This window comes from Adiantum capillus-veneris, chromosome 11 (assembly GCF_014529385.1).
Source record: "Adiantum capillus-veneris isolate H3 chromosome 11, ASM1452938v2, whole genome shotgun sequence".
NCBI classification, from domain to species: Eukaryota; Viridiplantae; Streptophyta; class Polypodiopsida; order Polypodiales; family Pteridaceae; genus Adiantum; species Adiantum capillus-veneris.
Window position 1 is genome coordinate 43,860,174 of NC_140941.1, and position 23,545 is coordinate 43,883,718.

Below are 23,545 nucleotides of genomic sequence, written 5' to 3' on the forward strand. Positions count from 1 at the left end.
ATACTCATCTATCATTGAAGATAGATCATTGTGAGTTGCTATGGAAACCGCATTCACTCTCGGCCGTCTTGAGAGTGCATCAGCTACTTGATTATGCTTGCCAGCAATGTGAGCAATATGAAAATGAAATTGCGAAAGGAAATTTGCCCACCTCATTTGTTTGTCGGAGAGCTTGGTCTGCGTCATGAAGTACTTAAGACTTTGGTGATCCGTTCGCAGAATGAAAGGAGTCCCCAATAAATAGTGCTTCCATGAGTCTAAGGCATGTAGAACTGCAAGGAGTTCCTTTTCGTATATGCCTAGAGCTTGCTCAACAGGGTCGAGCCTTCAACTCTCATAGCCTATGGTGTGCCCTTCTTGGAGCAAAATAGCTCCAAGGCAATCACCACAAGCATCGCATTGGACCTCAAATGGTTTTGAGAGATCCGGTAGTGTAAGCACAGTTTGAGAGATAAGATTTTCTTTAAGCTTTTCGAAAGCATTGTTCTCCTTAGCAGACCATGTATACCTAACGCTTTTCTTTGTTAGGTCATGTAATAGTCCCGCAATTTGTGAGAACTTTTCTATGAAGCGTCTATAGTATGCACACATACCTATGAAGCTTCTTAGTTCATGAAGATTCCTTGGTTTAGGCCATCCTTTTATTACCTTTAACTTGGATGGATCCATTTGGATGCCATCTTGAGAGATAATGTGACCTAAATACTGAATCTCTTGCAAGAAAAATTCACTTTTCTTTCGATTAACATAAAGTTTATTCTCTCTTAAAACTTGAAATATTACCTGGAGGTGTTGCTTGTGTTCCTCCAATGAATTAGAGTAGATGATAATATCATCAAAGAACACTCCAGTGAAGGTTCGATGAGGCCTTAACAGCTTCTCCATCAAGCGGTTGAATGTGGCTGGTGCATTGGTCAAACCAAAAGGCATGACAATGTATTCGTAAAGACCAAATGTAGTACGAAATGCGGTCTTTACAATGTCTTGATCAACTATCCTTATTTGATGATAGCCACTTTTTAGGTCAACCCTACTAAAGTAGGTCGATCCTTGTAGCTTATCAAATAGGTCTTCTACCCGTGGAACGGGAAACCTATTCTTGATAGTGATCCTATTTAGTGCTCTATAGTCGACACACATACGATATGTGTCGTCTTTCTTTTGCACTAATAGCACAGGTGAGCAAAATGGAGATGAGCTTGGCCTAACCATACCCTTCTCAACTAACTCATGCACTTGCCGCATAATCTCCTCTTCTTGAGCTTGAGAAACTCTATAAGGAGGTTTATTAGGCGGTGAACTTCCTGGAAGAAGTTCAATTGCATGGTCATCATTACCTCGTTTAGGAGGTAGTTCACAAGGGATGTCGTCAATAAAAACATCTTGAAACCCCTTGAGAAAATTGGATAACTCTAATTCCTTTTGGTTGCTTTTATTTTCTTTTGCTAAAGCATTAGGTTCATTTTGAGAGTCTTTAACAAAAATAATGTACACGGAAATAGAGCTCTTTATTGACTTGTTGAAAGCTGGTGTATGTACAATGGGGATGGTGTTACCCATTTCCTTAGCATCTATATACATGTCTTTTTCCCTGAACTTAAAGGAGATTCTCCTTTCAGGAAATTTAACATCGGCAGCCAGGCGGTCAAACCATGGTGCCCCTAGGATTACATCCTCATGCTTGAGAGGAGGGATAAAGAAGTCCTCTTTGTCCACATAGCCTTGGACATGAAGCCTCAATTTCCCGATTAAGGGAGTGACTGAAGCTTCTTGCCCCTTGAAGGCACTGTCTGCGGTTGGTGGCCAACTCTATAGATATAAAATTGTGAGTAGAACCAGGGTCAAAGAGAATAAAAGCATCATGTTCTCTTACCTTTCCCCAAGCATGGCATAGAGGAGATCCTTTGTGGTGAGTTTGGTGAGTCTCCTCCTCTTGGATTTCAACCAAGGAAGCTCTAGGAGGATCTTGGCGGTTGTTCTTTTGGGGACAAGCGCAGTACGCATGCCCTTGTTCGCCGCACTTGAAACACCGGTTATCCTTACGATAACGCTCAAGCTCTTCAGGAGAGAGTTTATTCTTACCTCCCTTCTCTTTAGCTTTGTTGGAGTTGCCCTTAGGAGACTTTTGGACATTGTCCTTCCCCTTAGGCTCATTGGAACCCTTGTTTTCCGGGGGCTTATTATTTCTTTTTGCCCCCTTTGGAAATTGATTCGAGAGGCGACCATAGTGTGGTGTATTACCGCCGATATGGTACGTGGTCTTTGGGAGTTGACATACTCCGCCATTTCTTCGGTTAAGCCCGCACAAAATTGTTGCTTTTTCTCTCCAAAATCCAACTTTTTGAAGACAGTGGCTTTGAGTTATAGGTCCCAAAACTTGTCTACATATTTGTGGATAGATTCATTGGGAGAGAGCTTTAAGCTTCGCCATTCGGTGAGTACTTTGTCTTTGGCATCGGTGGCCAAAAACTGCTTCATAATGGAAACTCTTAAAGCTTTCCATGTTCATGGAGCTTCACCGTTGGCTCGTAGGCTAGACCACCATTGTCTGGCGGACTTTTGAAAGTGCATAGCTACATGGCATAGCTTAGAGGACTCCGTGAAGCCCTCATCTCCAAACGCCACATCGAATTGTTGGATAAAGGTCAAGACTTTGTCCGTAGCACCAAAGGTACCATCATAGGTAAGGAAAGAGATGCTCTTCCCTCCCTCTTTGAATTTATTCAGCTTGGACGACCTCTTCCATGCGGCATAGGATTTCCTATGGCCTCTTATTTTTTATGGTTCAAAGGTTGCACCTGTTAGGAAATAAGACGTAGCTAAATAGATAATTGAGTAGATTACTTAATGGAGAGAGACAAATTTACATACACGAGATTATAGAGTAGAGAGAGAGAGAGAGAGAGAGTACACACGATATACGTGGTTCACCCAATGTGGGCTACGTCCACGGGAAAGCATCCACTCAATGGCTTTAGTACTTCAAAACAAGAATTAATTTACAAAGGGATTATACCCTTAATGGAGCTCCCGCCTTGCTTCACTCTCACCACCTCACACTCACCTTGTTGCATCAACTTCACACTATGAAATGTGTGTAGAAATGGCCTCCTTTTATAGGCCAAAAGGGCTACCCTCTCTTATGAGAGACAGCCATGTGTAGCCGCCCTTGTGCGAATAAGTCCAAATCGGACCCTCCAATCCGCCCATGTGTGGCCGCCCTTGAGAAGACAAGTCCGCTTTTGAATTCGGCCACCGGCCACCGGCCATTGACTTCTGACCACCGGCCACCAGCCATTAACTTCCAACCACCTGCCATCGGCCATTGACTACCGGCCACCGGCCATCCGACCGATTATTTTCTGACCACTTTCCGGCTGCCGTCCAGCCATAATATTCCGGCGAAAAAAAAGTCTCGGGGGCCTCCGTCCCCGAGGCCTTTAAAGTTGCCCCTAATTCTTGTCCATCAAAATTTTGGTTTCCGGTGAGTGATTTTCCTTCACGCACGATGGCTTCTCCTCATAATGGGGGCCTTACAAATGTGCGCTTTTACCACAGAAAATTACAAGTGTAAATCAGGCTCCATACTTAACAATCTCCCACTTGGAGACTAATCTCCAAACCAAACCTGTGAGTGCTTTCCATTCTGGCTTCTTATCCTTGAATGCCGATTGAAGATGAGCAAAAGCTCAACTTCTCCTTGTTGACCACCTTTGTAAACATGTCTGCAGGATTTTCACTTGTATGCACCTTTCCTAGCTTTAGCTGTCCCTCTTCCAAAAGAGTGCGTATGAAGTGATATCTCACCTCAATGTGCTTTGTCCTTGAATGAAAGGCTGAGTTCTTTGCAAGATGGATAGCGCTTTGGCTATCACTGTACAAGACTCAATTGTCTTGTTTGAATCCAAGCTCTTCTAAGAATCAGTGAAGCCACATAATTTCTTTGCTTGCCTCCGTCATTGCTACATACTCTGCTTCCGTGGTAGAAAGTGAAACCACTTTCTGCAGCTTTGAAGCCCAGCTTACTGTTGTGCCTCCAACCGTGAACACATAGCCAGTAGTGCTCCTTCGAGTATCTTTGTCACCTGCCATATCTGCATCAGCATACCCTTCTAGAACAATATCAGTTCCTCCAAAATACAAAGCATTTGTTGTTGTCCCTTTTAGATACCTAAGTATCCACTTCACAGCTTGCGAATGCTCTTTACCTGGGTTGTCCATGAACCTACTCACAACTCCCACTGCATGTGCAATGTCTGGCCTTGTCCAGACCATAGCATACATTAGAGAACCTACCGATGCAGCATATGGAACTTTAGACATATAGGCTATCTCCTCTAGTGTCTTTGCACACATATCCTTCGTTAGTTTAAAATGACCAGCCAAAGGTGTAGAAACTAGTTTTGCATTTTGCATTGCAAACCTTTCTAGTACCTTCTTGATGTAATCTTCTTGAGATAGCTTTATTGTCTTCTTCGTCCTGTCCCTTGATATTTTCATACCAAGTATCCTCTTTGCAGCACCTAAATCTTTCATTGAAAAAGATTTGGACAGCTCCTCTTTTAGGTCTTTGACGTCCTGCATGTTAGCACTTGCAATCAACATGTCATCAACATACAACATTAGGATGATGAATTTCCCATCTCCCAAATTCCTCGTGTAGACGCAGTGATCCGAGTTGCATCTTGTGAATCCATGATCCAACATCCATCGATCAAACTTCAAGTACCATTGTCTTGATGCTTGCTTTAAACCATACAAGCTCTTCTTTAATCTGCAAACCATTTTCTCCTTACCTTTTACTTCATACCCCTTTGGTTGAAGCATGTAGATTTCCTCCTCTAAGTCACCGTGAGGGAATGCCGTATTTACATCCATTTACTCGAGATTTAGATCATGAGCAGCCACAAGGCTTAAGACAAGCCTAATTGAGTTCATTTTTACAACAGGAGAAAATATTTCATTGAAGTCAATACCTTTCTTTTGAGAAAAAACTTTTACCACAAGCCTAGACTTGTACCTTTTCTTCCCACCTTCTTCTTCCTTTAGCTTGTACACCCATTTGTTTTGAAGTGCCCGCTTACCTTTAGGCAACTCAACCAACTCCCATGTTTGGTTGCGATGTAGTGAGTCCATCTCCACTTGCATGCTCTTCGTCCATTCTTCTTTGGATTCATGTTGCATAGCTTCTTCATATGATTCGGGCTCTCCAGAATCTGAGATCAAGAGATGGTTGAAGGAAGGAACAAACCTTTTTGGAGGTCTACTTGCTCTTGTAGATCTTCGGGGAATAGGTTGAGGCTCCTCATTTGGTTGACGTTGTTGCACATTGTCACCGTTTGCAGTCCTTGAGTCTTCACCGTCCTCAAGCTCCATGTACTCATCACCTGTTTCTTTTGTTTGTTTTCTTTCCAAGTAATCTTTGTACATATTCTGTTCGTTAAAAATTACATCCCTACTCCTTAAGATTTTACCATCTTCAGGATTCCATAGGCGATACCCAAAGTCTCCTTCTCCATAGCCAATGAAGAAACACTTTTTGGACTTTGCATCTAACTTTGATCTTAGGCTTCTATCTATGTGCATGAAAGCCTCACACCCAAAAACTTTGAGAAATGCATAATTCACCGGTTTACCTGTCCATACCTCTTCTGGAACTCCCCCATCCAATGCCGTTGAGGGTGACCGATTGATTAAGTACACAGATGTACTTACAGCTTCCGCCCAAAGCTCAAGCGGTAGGCCTGCATGTAGTCGCATGCTTCGTGCTCGTTCCATGATTGTCCTGTTCATCCTTTCCGAAATCCCATTTTGTTGAGGTGTCCTTGGGGTTGTCCTTTGCCTCCGAATGCCATTGCTAGCACAAAATCTTTCAAAAGCTTGGCTGCAATATTCGCCTCCATTGTCGGATCTGAGGTATTTAACCTTGGTACCTGTTTCATTCTCCACAAAGGCTTTCCACCTTTGAAATATGGAAAATACATCGGATTTATTCTTCATGACATAAACCCATGTTTTTCTAGTCGCATCGTCTATGAATGTTACATAGTACAATGAGCCACCAAGTGATGGTGTACTTGCAGGACCCCAAACATCAGAATGAACCAACTCAAGTTTTTTATTTTTTCTTTCATTTCCTGATTTTTGAAATTTTACCCTCTTTTGTTTACCATAAACACAATCTTCACAGAACTCTAAGTCCACTTCTTTCAAACCTGGTAGAAGCTTCTTTGTTTGAAGGATTTGCATTCCTTTGGCACTCATATGCCCAAGTCGGTAGTGCCACACCGCACTGTCAACTTCTGTAGTTGCTGCACAAGCTGAAGGTTGCGTGCTAACAGTACACAAGTAAAGTGTGCCGACTTTTTCACCCTTGGCAACCACCAAAGATCCCTTTGAGATCTTCCACCTTTTGTTTTCGAATGCAATGTTGTGACCTTCATTGTCCAATTGTACTGTAGAGATCAAATTTTTGCGAAGAGAAGGAACATGTCTAACATCTTTAAGCTTCCATTCATTTTCGTTAGCAATTTTGACAGAAACTGTACCTTTGCCGACAATCTCACAAGCTTCATCATCTCCCAAGTATACATACCCAAAATTACCTTTGGTGTAGTCTTGGAAATGTTGCTTGTGTGGTGTCGCATGGAATGAAGCCCCAGAATCTACTATCCAGGAATTAGACACATTGTCTAATGAGAGAATTAGAGCATCTTGCTCTACTTTACCTGCCACATTGGCCTCCGATGTTGGCTTATTGTCTTGAGACTCTGTCTCCTTCTTCTTCTTGGACCAGCAATCCTTCTTGACGTGGCCCTTCTTGCCGCAGTTCCAACATTCAAGAACTGACTTTGTGCGTGACTTGCTCCGCCTTGAGCGATCACGACCCTTTTGGTTTTTGAACCTCTCCTTAAGCCTTCCTCTTGTTTCCACTGATAGTGCACCACTTGATGATTCTCCTGTGCTTCTCCTTCGCATTTCCTCGCTTAGGAGAACACCCACAACATCATCAAACTTAAGAGTATTTGTGCCAGAGATAGAATTACTTACAGCCATCACAAAGCTGTCCCAACTATCCGGTAGAGATGATAGTATAAAGAGAGCTCGCACTTCGTCATCGAAATTGATTTTCACTGATCGAAGTTGACTTATGTTTGTGTTAAAGTCATTTAGGTGTTCTACAACTGAACCATTCTCTGCCATCTTTAGATTGAACAAGCGCTTCATAAGAAATACCTTATTGGATGCCGATGGTTTCTCGTAGAAGTCATCAATTGACTTCATCAAGTCCTCCATGGTCTTCATCTCCGAAACATTGAAGGTCACCGTTGACGCCAAGCTTAACCGGATTGTTCCCAGTTCCTTTCGATCAAGGACAACCCATGCTTCATCTGCCATTGTTGCGGGCTTCTTCGCAAGACCGCCTAGTGGCAAATAGAGGTCCTTCTGGTAGAGATAGTCTTCTATCTGCATCTTCCAATGTTGGTAGTTTTTGCCGTTGAACTTCTCAATCTTGAGCTTGTTGAGCTTATATGTGAAGCTACTCAATATATGGCTTCTCTATATATGGCACCCAGGTCCCCTCTATATATACATCATCTCATGTGTGTATTCTACACACTTTGGGGTTCTACTTCTGTGTTCTCTCCTTCTCTCAACATGGTATCAGAGCAGTACGTTTTTGTTTTCAATTTTTCTCCTGATCAAAATCGATTTTGCAGAAACTACTCGTCAAAGGGATCGGAATCGATGTGGTCTACAACTTTGCAGAAGGAAGTTTCTTCAAATTCTGCACCGATTTTGAGTTATCGTTCACGGACTGCGTACATACCTGAAAAACGGCTTCCGCGTTTTGTTTTTTATTTTTCTGCTAATTGGAAATGATTTTGCAGAAACTACCCGCCTGGGAGACCAGAATGGATGTGGTCTACAACTTTGCAGAAAGAAGTGTTTTCAAATTCTGCACCGATTTTGAGTTATCGTTCGCAGACTGCGTACATATATAAAAAGCAATTTTCGTTTTTAGTTTTTTATTTTTCTGCTTATTGAAAACGATTTTGCAGAAACTACCCGCGTGGGAGACCGGAATCGATGTATTCTACAACTTTTCAGAAGAAACTACCCGCTATGGGAGACCGGAATCGATGTGGTCTATAACTTTGCAGAAGGAAGTTTCTCTAAATTCTGCACCGATTTTGGGTTATCGTCTCGGACTGCGAATATGTTTGAAAATCAAAATTTTACTTTTTGCTTTTGATTTTTCTCATAATTGAAAACTTCTCAATTATATTTTTCTTCATCAATCATATATTTGTTACTGACGTAACTTTGCTGCAGAAGCCAGTTACACATCGTTCCGATTCAGTCAAGCCGTTGATGATCGTCCAAATTCTATCGAGCTACTGTTGGTACATGATCTTTTGTTATATGATATACTTGTTCATTGATTCTCGTATAATTATTCTTTTAGAGATATAGTTTACGTCGTTTTATTGATAATTTCTCATTGATACCATAGTGATTTTGATGGTACCATGATGATGTTTTGTTAATACTTTGGTCATGGTGATTTTCGTTGATACCATGATGATATGTCATTGATACCATGATTATTCTCGGTGGTGCCATGATGATATTTCATTGATACCATGGTTATTCTCGGTGATGCCATGATAATGTTTCATTGATACCATGGTTATTCTCGGTGATGCCATGATGTTGTTTCGTTGATTCCATGGTGATTTTTGTTGATACCATGATGATGTTTTGTTGATACCATGGTTATTCTCGGTGATACCATGATGTTGTTTCGTTGATACCATGGTTATTCTCGCTGATGCCATGATGATGTTTCGTTGATACCATGGTTATTCTCGGTGATGCCATAATGTTGTTTCGTTGATACAATGATTATTCTCGGTGATATCATGATGCTTTTCGTTGATACCATGGTCATTTATTCATTTTTATTGACATAATGATGGTATTCATTGATCATTACATTGATAAATGTTGTTTTATGTAGTATATGCACATATCATTTGTATCACGTAATCACACATTTTGTACTTTTACGTTTATACTTTATGTACCATATGTTGTCGTGCGTATATATGTCGTCAAAAGAGTGGCGTCGCGAACCATCTCTTATGGCATTGTGAACCTAATTATTTCATTAACGATGCTAATAATTTTCATGACATGTTTTTTTTTGGAGTCTATGATCTATGTAGGATTGATCAAAGAATTGATTTTATGAAGACAAACTTGGTGACAATAAAAGATTTATGAAGATATGTTTGGTGATGCCATATTGATGACAACATGAAGACATGTTTGGTGATGCGATATTGATGACAAGCTACACAGCAGATTCACGGAGACACTTTTGATTACAAGCTAATCGATAGCTTTTATACCTCTTTATTGAACCTTTGTATTCATTATTGTATTTGATAGGATAGGAGTAATGTAACTCCTCATAAAACATTCACTGTAAAAGGAGTGATGTAGCTCCTCGTAAACATTTGTATATTTAATGATTTTTATAATATAACGGTGGGTGTATATAGAGCTGTGGGTTTTTCCCTTGTTCCCCCAAGGGTTTTTTCATCCACAGTTAGGGACCCTTATTTGAGCGGGGGTGTTGAGCTTATATGTGAAGCTACTCAAGATATGGCTTCTCTATATATGCACCCAGGTCCCCTCTATATATACATCATCTCATGTGTGTATTCTACACACTTTGGGGTTCTACTTATGTGTTCTCTCCTTCTCTCAACAGAGCTTCCCTTCCTCCCCCATAACTCCCACTCAATTCAAGGAATCCTCTCCTTGAGATAATTTAGCTACGAGCAAACCTTGCTCTGATACCAGTTGTTAGGAAATAAGACGTAGCTAAATAGATAATTGAGTAGATTACTTAATGGAGAGAGACAGATTTACATACACGAGATTATAGAGTAGAGAGAGAGAGAGAGAAAGAGAGAGAGTACACACGATATACGTGGTTCACCCAATGTGGGCTACGTCCACAGGAAAGCAGCCACTCAATGGCTTTAGTACTTCAAAACAAGAAGTAATTTACAAAGGGATTATACCCTTAATGGAGCTCCCGCCTTGCTTCACTCTCACCACCTCACACTCACCTTGTTGCATCACCTTCACACTATGAAATGTGTGTAGAAATGGCCTCCTTTTATAGGCCAAAAGGGCTGCCCTCTCTTATGAGAGACAGCCATGTGTAGCCGCCCTTGTGCAAATAAGTCCAAATTGGACCCTCCAATCCGCCCATGTGTGGCCGCCCTTGAGAAGACAAGTCCGCTTTTGAATTCGGCCACCGGCCATTGAATTCGGCCACCGGCCACCGGCCATTGAATTCTGACCACCGGCCACCAGCCATTGACTTCCAACCACCGGCCATCGGCCATTGACTACCGGCCAACCGATCGGTTGTTTTCCGACCACTTTCCGGCCGCCGGCCGGCCATAATATTCCGGCGAAAAAAAGTCTCGGGGGCCTTCGCCCCCGAGGCCTTTAAAGTTGCCCCTAATTCTTGTCCGTCAAAATTTTGGTTTCCAGTGAGTGATTTTTCTTCACGCACGATGGCTTCTCCTCATAATGGGGGCCTTACAAATGTGCGCTTTTACCACAGAAAATCACAAGGGTAAATCAGGCTCCATACTTAACAGCACCATCACTTTCTTCAGAAGGTGAAGAATTTGAGGAAGGTGGAGAAGAGGGTGACCTCTTTCTCGCCTTTTTCTTGTCTTGATCTTTGTCGTCTTCACCATAGCTTTCATAAGAGGAAGAGGATGAAGAAGATGGAGAAGAGGGTGTCCTCTTTCTCGCCTTTTTCTTCTCTTGCTTTTTATCATCCCTCTTTGAATTATGGCGTGGAGAAGAGTGTGATGGTCTTCTCCACTTTGGTGGTGATGGAGAGCGTTTAGCCCGTCGTCTTCGTGGAGCCATCTCCGCCGAGGTGGCAGGAGACTCGCTTCTTTCTCGTTCCTTCGGTGGAGGCTCTTGAGTTCTCCTTTGGGAAGGAGATGCATCATCAAGAAGTAAATTCTTGAGCCCTTCATATGGATTCTCTTCTTCTTGCCGAATCGGAGAGAGACCTCTTTTGGTAGTCTCACAAGGAGGCTTCCTAGGTGTTCTCTCGTCATGGTGATGAGCTTGGAGAATCCCGTGAGCACGGAGCTGCCGTTGCACTTCACTTTGGAGAGATGGATTGCCCATGGCTTGTTGAAGCCTAGAAACAAGATAGTTAACAAGCATTGAAGCATCATTAGTAGCTTGCTCATGAGCAAAATCAAAGTTATCAACATTAATTTCACTCTCTTTACTATTGTCAGCCATTCTAACAACTTTTAGGTGTACTTTGGCACTTCAAGCCCTAGTTACTACTCCTCTTTACCCCTTTAGAAAAAGCACTCAAGCTACTGTACCCGCGGCTCGAATACCATTAATTGCAAGGAATAGAAGAGAGGGTCTTTCGACACCAAAGCAGCATCGGCTCCTGTCAAGCTTCTAATAGCTCAATAGTGGTTAAGCCGTAGGCAAGCCCCGTAGGACTCCACTATTAAGACCATAGCTCTCGACGGTGATGCCCCGTTAACTGCACGAAGTCAGGCGCACTGCAAGGCTGAAAAATCCCTATTCTACTTACTCACAGGCAATTAATAATACCAACCATTTGTAGCTAGCTTGAGGACCTCCCTTCTTAAGCAAGAAAAGAGAAACCTTGAGCTCTCATACCAATGTAACATTTAATGGCCTAATAACTTATGTGTAGCGGAAATTAGCATGAACATAGTGGGCATTTCATTAGAATACATTCCTAATGAGAATTACAAGAGTGCTTGGGTGGAGAGAGCAACAAAAAGCATAACACCTAGTTAGATAACATCGACAATACTTTCAAAAGAGAGAGAAATTAAGCTATTGACAGCAGTTGAGGACCGGATTTTCATGGAGCTTGGGAAGAGATAGTCTTCTCTTTCTTCACACATGAGCTTGTGTGAGTGTGTGTGTGTGATAATGCCTTGCAAATATCAGCCCCCTCTCTCTCTTGGGCGAGCCCTCTTGCTAATTGCTCTTGCTGAAGCCTCATTGGCCCTCCCCAAGTCAAGCCAATTACAATTAAGCAGCATAAGTGATAGCCTTCTGACATGTGTCCCCTTTCCCCTTTTGTGAGAGATTTAGGTAATTAAATAATTAAACTAAACTCTCATTGGACCCCTTTGCCTCCTGGCCAATAGGAATCAGGCAAGCCATGGGGCTCCTGAATGCTCATTGGACCCCTTGGGAGACTGCCCAATAGTCTTCTAGGAGACTTAATTCTCATTGGTTTCTTTTATTAAATGTTTTTAAATTAATTAAACTAGATTTACTCTAGCTTAATTCTCATTGGTCCACTTCAAGGGTCATCCAATATAAATTGGGCACACCTTGTGGGCATCTGGCCTAGGGAGCTGACATGTGTCCCTCATTCCCTTTGTGTAAAGGGAGACTGTGTGTGTGTGTGGCTTTCTCTCTCATCCCCTACCTTTAGGGCTCGCCCCCTCCCATGTAGGGATGTGCAAAGACTTTTAGGGCACACACAATGCATCCAATTTTCCCTAGGGTTGACCTTTGGACACAACCTTTGAATTTTGGAACCTTGGCATTTTGGAAGTCTTAATGGGATGAACCTTAGGGTCTTTTTAGCCCATTGTTGCACATGGCTCTTTTGCAGATGGCCCCCCCTTTGGATCCCTATTTTCCCTCCTTTGGATCCCTACTGTGGCCGGTCTGCTAGCTTAACCAATATTCTAGCTTTTTCTCCCCTGGCCTTCGCCACATTAAATGATCAGTTTAATATAAGAAAATCATTTAGGAGAATTAGATATTGATTATTCTGACACAACCGTTGACCCACTTAAGCCGTTTGTGGTAGAGACTGATGCCAGTGTCCGGCTGCCCACATTTATCTCCTTATTCTTTATACATACAAAGAATAAGGAGCTCTCACTCACATTCTCACATGATACTCACATAGTGAGATTTGGGAGCTCCACCCCACATCATGTGTCTTACTCTCTGTCTCCCTCTCTCTCCTTCTCACTCTCCGCACACGCACCGCATCCGCGCACTCACAATTGGTATCAGAGCTATGGTGACCGTGGAGAGCACGACGGCTTTGAGAGCTTCAAGGCGATAGCTCTCTTGCTCTCGGCGGTGGAGAGATTAAGAAAGCTTGGAAGCTTTGTGAGAATGCAATGGGAGCTTGTGAGCTCAGTTGAGAGTGATGTATGCTCTTTTGGAAGCTCAGAAAGGAGTGTGGAAGATTGTGTGTAAGTGAAGGTGCTTCCATAAAAATTGTGTGCGCAGCAGCACTGTTTTCAGATTCATTTTTCTCCTTGTAGAATGCAGATCTGAGAATTATGTTAGCTATGCCCATCCGTTTCGACGTGGTCTACAACTTTGCAGAAGAAATGTTTTGCAAATTCCTCACCAATTTGTTGATATTCAGCTCAGACTGACTGTATACAGAAATTCCAGATTTTCTGTTGTCGCATTGTGTGCGAGTTCGATGCACTTTTGGAAGCACGAGATATGCTTGAAGTGCAGAAATTCTGAGCTAAAGGTGCAATTGCAGCTTGTGTTAAGCTTGTGGTTTGAGGGTTTTTTGGTAGATTTGGGCAACGAAGTACGGAGGCATTTACACACCATCGAAGCGGTCTCTTGAGAGACGCAGTTTTTTGGAGCACACAGGTGGATCTACTTTCACTGGTTTTCACAGGATACTTTGGCAGTGATTTTGTGCTTCGATTCATGGTCTTTGCGAATGGTTTGCATATGGTTATGGCGCATGGTTGATGCCCATTATACAAGCATTTTCGCGCGCACTTTCAAGTCCCGGTGAGCTCTCTTGAGAGCATTGTTTTCGCATTGATCAAGTTTCCGGATTGCAACTCTTTTGGCGCTTGCTTATGTGCAGTCACTCCGTTGATGTACATTGAGTGCGGATTTCTATTGTATGTGAAAATGTGGAGCCATTTTGGCATTTCTACTCATTGGCATTGAGTAGTGTTATGGTTTATGGTAGAGATTGTACTTGAGTTTTTGCTCAGTTTTCAGGGGAAACTCTGCTGGATTTTTTCCAGTTTCTCGCCATAGTTTGTGATCGAGTGTTTACTCTCACTTTGACAAGTTTTGTAAGTTTGGACACAGCTTTGTGTTATTGTATCCACTCTCGCAAGAGTGAGGAGTTGTGTATCCTTCTTTTCTTGAGACAGTGGTTTGCTCTCGGGTGGGAGAGTCTTGTGATCTCGAGCATTGTATTGCCATACTTTTGGCATGGAGACGCTTCAGGTTAGAGGCAGTTCACGTTCACGATCCTGACTGACATGTTGGCACTGCGGCCATGATGGGCATATTAGGCGTCGTTGCTTCAGGCGTATGAGGCAACGGAAGAGACAGATGCATGGTGCTACTATGAGGACACATGCTAGAGTGTATGCATGTGACGGGAATGTCACTTTTGAGTCTAGCTTGCCTTCAGACTACTTTGTGTCTTGGGATAGCACATTGTCTACGCGTTTTCTGCTAGACGAGCATGCAATTTTTCACGTGACGCCACGTCATGATTTCTTTTGCTTTTTTCTCTAGTGGGAGACTTGGTTGTGTGCAGTTTGCTGATGGTTCAGCATATGACATAGAGGGTGCTAGAGATGTATGCATGTCTTTACCTAGCGGTGCATTGCTTATGCTACGAGATGTACGTTATGTACCAGGACTCAGTCAGAGTCTCATTTCAGTGCGTCAATTTGCAGAGTATACTGCTTCGAGAGCGGTCATTTTAGATGCATAGGGGATCACTGGTGATAGCCAGAGGTGCTAGGAGTGGTCTGGTATACCCTTTGCATATTTCTGACACACGAGGCGGTGTAGTCTCTGTGTATTTATAGCCATGTTTGGAACGAGAGACGAGGCGTGTCTCTTTTGCGGATGTGCTGCATGGAGAGCAGGTTGTGCATTTGTCTTGTGGTGATGTTCACGCAGACAGTGGTATCTCTAGGGATGCACAGCTTTGCCAGTCATCAGTTGAGATGACATCGATTGAGCCAGAGATTTCGATGCATTTTTCTATGATGCATCTGATACGTTTCAGGGTGACAGTGTCCTTCAGACAGTTGTGCGTGATTGCAGTGGTGCCGATTTTTCAGTTGTGCAGTCATTCTCAGCAGATATGCCTTTGCCAGAGGATGCTGACATGGTGATGCATAGTCAGGTGGTTCCTGATGAGGATGCATATGGCACTGAGGTTGCTGACAGGGATAGGTTGGCACACATAGTGCATGTTTCGTCGGCTTTCGGGTCTCTCATGTCTAACCTTTTGGTTTCGAGACCTGATCTTGCTTATGCGGTTGGTGCATTTGCAGTGGGACTTGTCAGTCGTGCGATGACTGACACTGGCATTGTGCATTGTGGAGCCATGCAGGTTGTCACTCGATACCTGCATCAGGAGTGTCATCGTAGCTCTAGCTATAGTGGTATGCATGTTGTATCTACACTAGAGCGGTTACAGAGTGAGCCAGTGGGCATAGGTTGAGAGCCGTCTTCTCTCACCTCTTGTATATACTAGTTGTAGGCTAGTCTTCTCACCACTTATCGGCACACAGCCTTTAGTGGGAGAATGTTAGGTAAAGGCGGTGTGCCTCACCGTGCTTTGCCCGTGTCTATTGGCCAGTGTCCGGCTACCCACATTTATCTCCTTATTCTTTATACATACAAAGAATAAGGAGCTCTCACTCACATTCTCACATGATACTCACACAGTGAGATTTGGGAGCTCCACCCCACATCCTGTGTCTTGCTCTCTGTCTCCCTCTCTCTCCTTCACACTCTCCACATACGCACCGCATCCGCGCACTCACAATTGGTATGCCTCACCGTGCTTTGCCCGTGTCTGCCGGCCAGTGTCTGGCTGCCCACATTTATCTACTTATTCTTTATACATACAAAGAATAAGGAGTTCTCACTCACATTCTCACATGATACTCACACAGTGAGATTTGGGAGCTCCACCCTACATCCTGTGTCTTGCTCTCTGTCTCCCTCTCTCTCCTTCTCACTCTCCGCACGCATCGCATCCACGCACTCACATAAAGTTTCCATTGATGATGGCTACTTACTCCACAAGGATAGAGTATGTGTGCCAAAGAAATCAGACACTACGCACCAAATCTTATTTGAGTGTCACGATATTCCAAGTGCTGGTCATCCAGGTATTCGTAAGACGTATATCTTAGTTCGACGGCAATTTTATTGGCCAGGCTTACATCATGATTTTCAAGAGTACGTACTAAACTACCAATAGTGCCAAGTAAATAAGGCAGAGCGTCTCAAGATAGGTGGCTTTTTACATCCTTTAGAGATTCCACAAGGTAAGTGGGAGAGTATCTCTATGGATTTTATCGTAGGACTACCTACTACAAATCATGGCCATGATGCCATATGGGTAATTGTAGACCGTCTAACAAAGATGGTTTGATTCATTCCTTCTAAGACTACGATTAAGACACCGAAATTAGCACGGCTATTTGTAGAGCATATATATAAACTCTATGATCGTCCAACTAGTATCATTTGTGATAGAGATTGAAAGTTTGATAATCACTTTTTGAGAGCTGTGTTTCGAAGATATGCTATGAGTGTACGTTAGCAAGAAGCAAACCAATTGGAAATACTATTTACCTATATTGAAATTTTCTTACAATAGTTCAAAGCATGTGACTATAGGGTTTAGTCCATTTATGCTTTTATATGGATTTTAACCTAGATCACCCATTACGGTGGGGTTGGCTAAGGAGAACATACAACAAGCGAAGGATTTTCTCCAAGACCATTTTGATATGCTTCGAGTTGCTTCACAGAATGTTAAGCAAGCTCAAGATCGATATAAGAAGTATGCAAGTGAGCATCATCGTCTTGCTATTTTCGAAGAAGGAGACAAGGTTTTCCTCAAGGTTCCGAAGCATTCAAAAAGCCTGAAGATGGAAAAATTTGCTAAACTTTTACCACGCTATTGTGGAGAGTTTACCATTTTCAAACGTATAGGTCAAGTAGCCTATAAGTTAGCTCTTACCGAGCACTCACGAGTTCATCCTGTTTTTCATGTTAGCTGTTTACGAAAACAGCTAGGACAGAATGATAATGTCATTGGTACAGGTGTCTAAGTTGACCTTATCGAACCGCCAAGCATCCCTCATGAGCCCAAAAAGATTTTGGATTCTCATGAGCTTCGCACCAAAAATCATGTCAGACGACAGTTGTTGGTAAAATGGCTAGGTAGACCTGAAGAAGGTTCTACATGGGAGAATGTCTTCGCACTTATTCTACGTTCGTTTTCGAGGACAAAAACGATTCTACAAGGGGCGGGTAATGTAAGGACATGGGTCCTACGGGCAAGGCCACCGGCACGATCGGATAGTCTGTACGCTAGGGAGAGGCTATAAGATAGCACGGTTGGGTAGAGAGTAGCACACGCATTACCACCGCCCTTTCAATCCGCTCTAGGAGGTGCATCTTCACGGTTTCTCCTTCTCTCTCTCTCTCTCTCTCTCTCTCTCTCTCTCTCTCTCTCTCTCTCTCTCTCTCTCTCTCTCTCTCTCTCTCTCTCGTGTTGTTTCTCTCGATGTGTGAGTATATCTTGATCATGTGTGTGTGCGACGATTCAGGTATGCGTATTTATCGTTTTATGCATTGTAGCATGTTATTTTACGTATATTTTGGGCACTCCATGCCTCCGTGTGTAGCACTAATCTCTATTTGAGATGCTCTCCGTGCGTGTCGTATAGATTGCATGTCCTGTTTTTTAATCCCCACCCTGTACTAGAGCTACTTTGTAGACATTAGCCCTTCTCTTCTTTCTTTGCACATGCTGCACTATGAAGTCATCTGCCCACGGTTCATTAAGCCACATGACCGTGAAGAACATGATATAAGACCTTGCATTTAAAGATTATATCCCTCCACCTAATGAGCTAGCAAAGCAAAGCAAACCCTTGTGCAGTCCAACAAAACTGGAGGTAAAGGGGGTGCCTAGCAGCCTCGTCAAGTATTTTTCATCCAACTCGAAGGTGCCAACAAAGTCATCAAAAGGTATGCATGCGTCTACTTTGCAATGTGTTTTCCATTATTGCAAGGGCTGCAAAGCTGGTCTTTCAACAAGCTCTGTTTTTTGGTAGTGGCAACATTTCAGTACCCATGCCTATCTAGATTTTTCTACTTGGCCAAGGAACTACATGAGGAGCATGGCCTCAACCTAGATGGGAGGCTGCCTAAAGAGCTTAGAGAAAAAGATATTCCCGAGCAGCAGTGGATGCGTGTTTTCAAGTGCTTGCACAAGAAGAACAAGAAGCTATTTCTTCACCATGTGAGGGATGAGTTTGTTGATGAGTGTAAGCTTTTGTACCAAAAGGTATATTAAGTGACCCCATCCAATGGTGAGATGCTAGCAAAATTCGCACGGGGATTTATGTATGAGAGGTGCCAAGCGACGACACAGCGAATTGCAAGGGCAAGGTTCAATGGAGCTTGGAAATTAAGGTTAGAACAAAGACAAAGGATCCGCAATATGGCAAAAGGATCTTTGGCACCAGAAGAAAGATTAAGGAAACAACATTAAGAGCTCCAGAATGAGAATGAAGAGCGAAAAAAGAAATTAGAGATGATGCAGGAGCTGCTGCTCAATAATGCAGAAGAAGCAACAAGACAAGATGGGGAGGTGCAGCAGCAACTAGCTGACCTACGACAAGAGGTAGAGAGGGCAAGAGACCAAAGTACAGATCCGGGTCCAAGTGACTTTGGAGTCGGCGCCCAATACGAGCCTTTAGAACTCCCCAAAATTTGAGAAGAACCTCCACAGATCTAGGAAGAAGAACACATTTTAATGGTATAAGAGGAGGCTCGCCTTCGCACTATAATAGAGAAAACCACTGACGAAAGTGCAAAATCTACCACAGAATGGGAACAGAGGATGCTACATTCCATGGGTGTCCAAAAGCTTGACGCAAATGTGATTAAAGAGGAATGGATGCAACCATCCCTTCCCTACCCTCTACTCAAGTACGAAGTGACGACAATGAAAAAGCGCATCCAGGCTGAGGAGCCAAGACTACTCTTTGACGGTGATATCAAAAAATCAAGAGGCCTCCAAAAGGATAGTGGAAATGGTGAAGAGGATGGCTCTCCAAGTATTTAGCATACCTTGTATGTCTGGTTGAGGTGCCAAAATCAGTAAGCCAATCTATATTGTTATCATAGACTTTGTCAAAGTCTTCCTTGAAAAAGATGAAGTCCTACAGCTGAGTGTCGTATGCATAGTCTATCCCTTCCTAGAGTGCAATAACTACCTTTTCGTTACTGGTTGAACCATAGGAGAAGAGAATGTGAGAGTATGAGACCTATGGCTTTTGCATACATTTTGTATGAAGTGGTGAGCAAGGTAAGGAGACGTGCCAGAACTGGAGAGTTGTTCTTTGGGTCCTCCCTTATGCAATAGTAATGGGTACTTACACAAGAAGATTTAGGATTTTTCTCATGTAGGAAAACGGAGTCTTTATCAGTGTTTTTCATACAATGCATAACATCATGAGCTTCTGTTCGAGAGGCACCGCATATCTAGCTAGGTACGATTGGGGACCGGCCGGCCGGCGGTCCCTGCCCCCAATCATACCTAGCTAGGTATGCGGTGCCTCCCTCACAGAAGCTCATGATGTTGAGGTAAGTCACAATGTGGGAATTATTGTGAGAATTTGTCCAAAACTTCTTGTGTTATAGGAGGGCATGCATAGTTTGTGGGGTAGTACTGAGTTACAAAGTCACTCATGTGAAAAAATGGCATACTATGATGTAAGATTCCATAACATTAGAGATAATAGTGCTCAGGATATGCATACGCCCTAACTTAGCAACATCCTTATCTAATCGATCCAAAAGAGTCTACAGTGCCTTCATTATTAAATGCTTTTCATCAAGGTGCGTTTTGAAAATGCCACAGCCGAAGTACGTATAAACGATGAACTTTCAGATCAATCAGACCACAGCTAGTCCGTCTTTGTTTTTATAGTAGATGTTGATGGATTGAAGTGCTTATCAAAGAGAAAATGAGACAAGGTATGATCAAGGGTATCAAACCTCTAGCAGTACCTCTCTTAATACCAACGCTCTGGTTGCTAATGAGTCCCCTTCTATTTCAAATTTTTGGTCCTCATTGAGCGCGCCGAGACTGACTGCTCGACTACTGCCTTAAATTCTAGCTGGTATGCCCAATATGGGCCGGTTCAGGGTAACCCTCACATTAATATGGTACCGGGCCCTTCAATAATTCAATACCAGAATACAAAGATGGTAACCACTTCTTGACTGCCTACATCCCAAGTGTACCGGAAATTTCTCTCTGAAGCAAGGCCTCGAATGGTGTTGTAACCCTCCCCAGGAATCTGCAACGCCTATAGGGGACATCAATATTTTGCTAAAGGTCAACAAAGTGGACCTCAGAGGTTATCTTAAAACCTCGAGATGAGTGGGCCACCCTTCTGCTTAATGTCGAATTAGGGGAGTCAAAGCCCCTTACCCCGTGATAATTGTGCTATTCTTCAGTAAACAAGATGTTCATATTCATATTTCAAAACCACTAATGAAAGATGTTCATATTTCAAAACCACTAATGAAAGATGTTCATGTTCATATTTCAATCCGCGGGTGGCTCGATTCAGGGAGTGCAATGCTCACGGTCTTCCCAGTCTACTTCCAATGAACGGTACAACTTGTTGATTCTTCTAGGAATTCTGCCTTCATGTGAAGCTAATTAAGTTTGTAGAACCCCCAAAAAGTTTGTTTTAATGTTGTGGCTCATTTTCCATAGAAGGAGGCGAACTTGCTAAAGTTAACCTCTCATCAAGGCTCGACAGTGGATGCAACAGGAAGGATTAAGAGTGACGAGTCTCTTCCGCATCTTTTCATTAACTATTAACTATCTCCTTAATAAACCCATTGTGGCCCCCTCCAGCTACATGTGTTGAGCAAACCTTTAAACTGGAAGTAGCTCCTTCTAGGAGGCCATATATATAAGAGTCCTCAGTACTGAGGCTTGGATCTGAAATTTAAACCAATATCTGCTAGGAAAAGGATCACAATAAGTACGATAGCCTGAGTTGAATATCAGAAGTCAAGAGGAATCATTCAAAATAGTACAGACATCTAGGTTTCAACAAAGAATCAGTCGCTTAAACCAATGCCTAATATGCTAAAAAGGTGTTCATGTTTTGAGATTAGTTAAAGAAAACTTGTCGAAACGCCTAATATTATATCACGCATGTTCTCTAATTGTAGACGACGTATTCGTTCATCTGCTTAATTGAAAGAACGTGAAAGGGACTTCATCGCCTATGTGGTGCCTGCGATCGGTCTCTGCCCGGTGATCTCCGTGGCTCCTGATCCTGATCACCTGGAAGAGGGCCTGCATATTGGCCGAGCAGACGATAGAATATGAAAGTTGAAAAGATCAATTAAGGTGGACGTTCCTTAATATTCACATTTCTCGTGCATTGTAAATTACCTTGGTACTGCTGGCGAAAAGCTCGTGGAACAATTCCAGCTGGTGGCCAGATGGGAGGATTAATTGACGGAAGAGGCCGTGGAACAGTATATATTGTATGAGGTTGTCGAGCACTATATGGAAAGACAGGACCTTGCCAAGCAATATTAGGAGCAGGTTGCCAGACTGGGCTTGGATAGGGACTCCGAACATTCGGACGAATTGGAACATTAGGATTCAAATTTCCAGCATTTTGTTGAGCAGCTGCTCCAGCGATCTAATCACCCAACAACAGCAAGGATAAGCGACTATAGCTTCAAAGTTTAAACTAAAATTAGAATGGCTGCGCACGGTAGCTGAAGCTTTAAAGCGATCATCAGGACCTGGCCAGACTGAACGTCTTGCTCCTCACTTTCTGCACTTTGGCCCTGGATCTCAGCCTCGGTGGATAATCCTTTCTCCTCTCCACTAGAAAGGACGTCATAAACCTGCCTTGCAGCAGCAGTTACGCGTCGACCTTCGTCAACATCAGGATCCAAACCTCCAGCATTCTGTCCAGCTGCTCTAGCTGTTGTGTTCCTGGCGATCTAATCAGTAAACAGCAGCTTTATCATAAGCAATGATAAGCGAGCTTCAAGCTAGAATTAGAATGCTGCCGACGATGGCTGCAGCTTTAATGGGATCGGGACCTGGGACGTAGAAGGTATGTCATGGCCACGATTCCTCTTTCTGTGCGCCATTTCACTAGCCTCAGCTTGTTCTTCACTTTCTGCTCTATGGCCCTGGATGTCAGCCTCGGTGGATAATTCTTTCTCGGCCTCTGCATCAAATTTGGCCGATGGCGCAGGCGCAGCTGCTACAGTCGAAGCTTCCGCTTCAGGATTAATGTCGTGACCAAATAGTTTCAGTGTTTTCTTGGGCCGGTCCGCCATACTACCAACGCTGAGCAAAGATAGAACCACTCATTGTTAACCTCGACGGCGCTGGACTTGAACCGAGCCGTTATAGATTAGTTAACAAGCATTAATGACACTGCCGAGGTTATGATTTTCAGGAGTTGATACATCAGGAACGGAAATGCACTGTCCTTGCAGGCCATATGACATAAGTAAGCATTAAGCACCATGCAGCAAACGCTGGGCAGCAGATAGAATGGTCTCCGTTGGAATATACTGACCGAACGCAAATAAGCTTGTATAGCGTGTAATATCGAGTGTTCAGCTTGTCACTCAGTCCTGCAAAGGACGTATAAGGGAGGACATAGAAACTTTAACCAAACCATCAGTAGCTCTAGTTGTCATTACGAATCTGTCGCAGCTTAAAATGGTAGAAATCCAGAGTTGAGAGCGGGGTCGCTCATGATCTATCAAACTGTGGTTTAGGAGCGGGCACAATTCTGGAAGTCTCACTTTAGAGCCTACGTTTTTTCTTGAGGAATAGAGGCGGCGCAGGCGAGCTGGCAGAGCAAGAGAACCCGTGGTGACTTCCAAGCGAAAGGAAGGAGAAAATCATACCTGCAGATCGGCGATGGCGAAGACTCAGAACAACGAATTGTGCGAAGAGGCAGCTTCACCCGCTCGAATTCAAATGAAATGCCGCCGAAAGTGCCGTTTTAAATACTTGGGCCTGAAAGGGCATGGTCACCCGAAGGCATAGGCTATAGCTTTGTGTTAAGGTAACCAAATATTGCGAGCACAAAGTTATCCATGACTGTGAGCGATCATCAATGGTTACCCGCAATAGCCTATAGAGAAAGCAATCCCATATGTTGTCTCAATAGCCTATAGAGAAAGCAATCCCATATGTTGTCTGTTGTGAGAAGTGCTTATAACCCTACCAAAACCCACAAGGAGGTAAGAGGTAAGAAGTGATTGACAAGACACTTGATATGATTGTCGTTCACTCTCATGCAAAATGGGGATTGTTGTTGGGGGAGGGAGGGCCTCGATAATAAGG

At 43.2% G+C, this 23,545-nt stretch overlaps 1 protein-coding gene across 1 annotated transcript; it reads right to left on the bottom strand.

The window, feature by feature from the left end:
• Window positions 1-20,999: 20,999 nt before the first annotated feature.
• On the bottom strand, window positions 21,000-23,259 carry LOC147447171 (uncharacterized). The gene is made up of 5 exons (XM_086524266.1): window positions 23,104-23,259; window positions 22,279-22,531; window positions 21,973-22,176; window positions 21,611-21,866; window positions 21,000-21,511 (listed from the first exon to the last, which is right to left on the bottom strand). Exons 2-5 carry the CDS (start codon window positions 22,519-22,521, stop codon window positions 21,432-21,434), a joined length of 783 nt encoding a protein of 260 aa, XP_086380392.1. The 5' UTR covers window positions 22,522-22,531; window positions 23,104-23,259; the 3' UTR covers window positions 21,000-21,431.
• Between the last annotated feature and the right edge of the window lie 286 nt (window positions 23,260-23,545).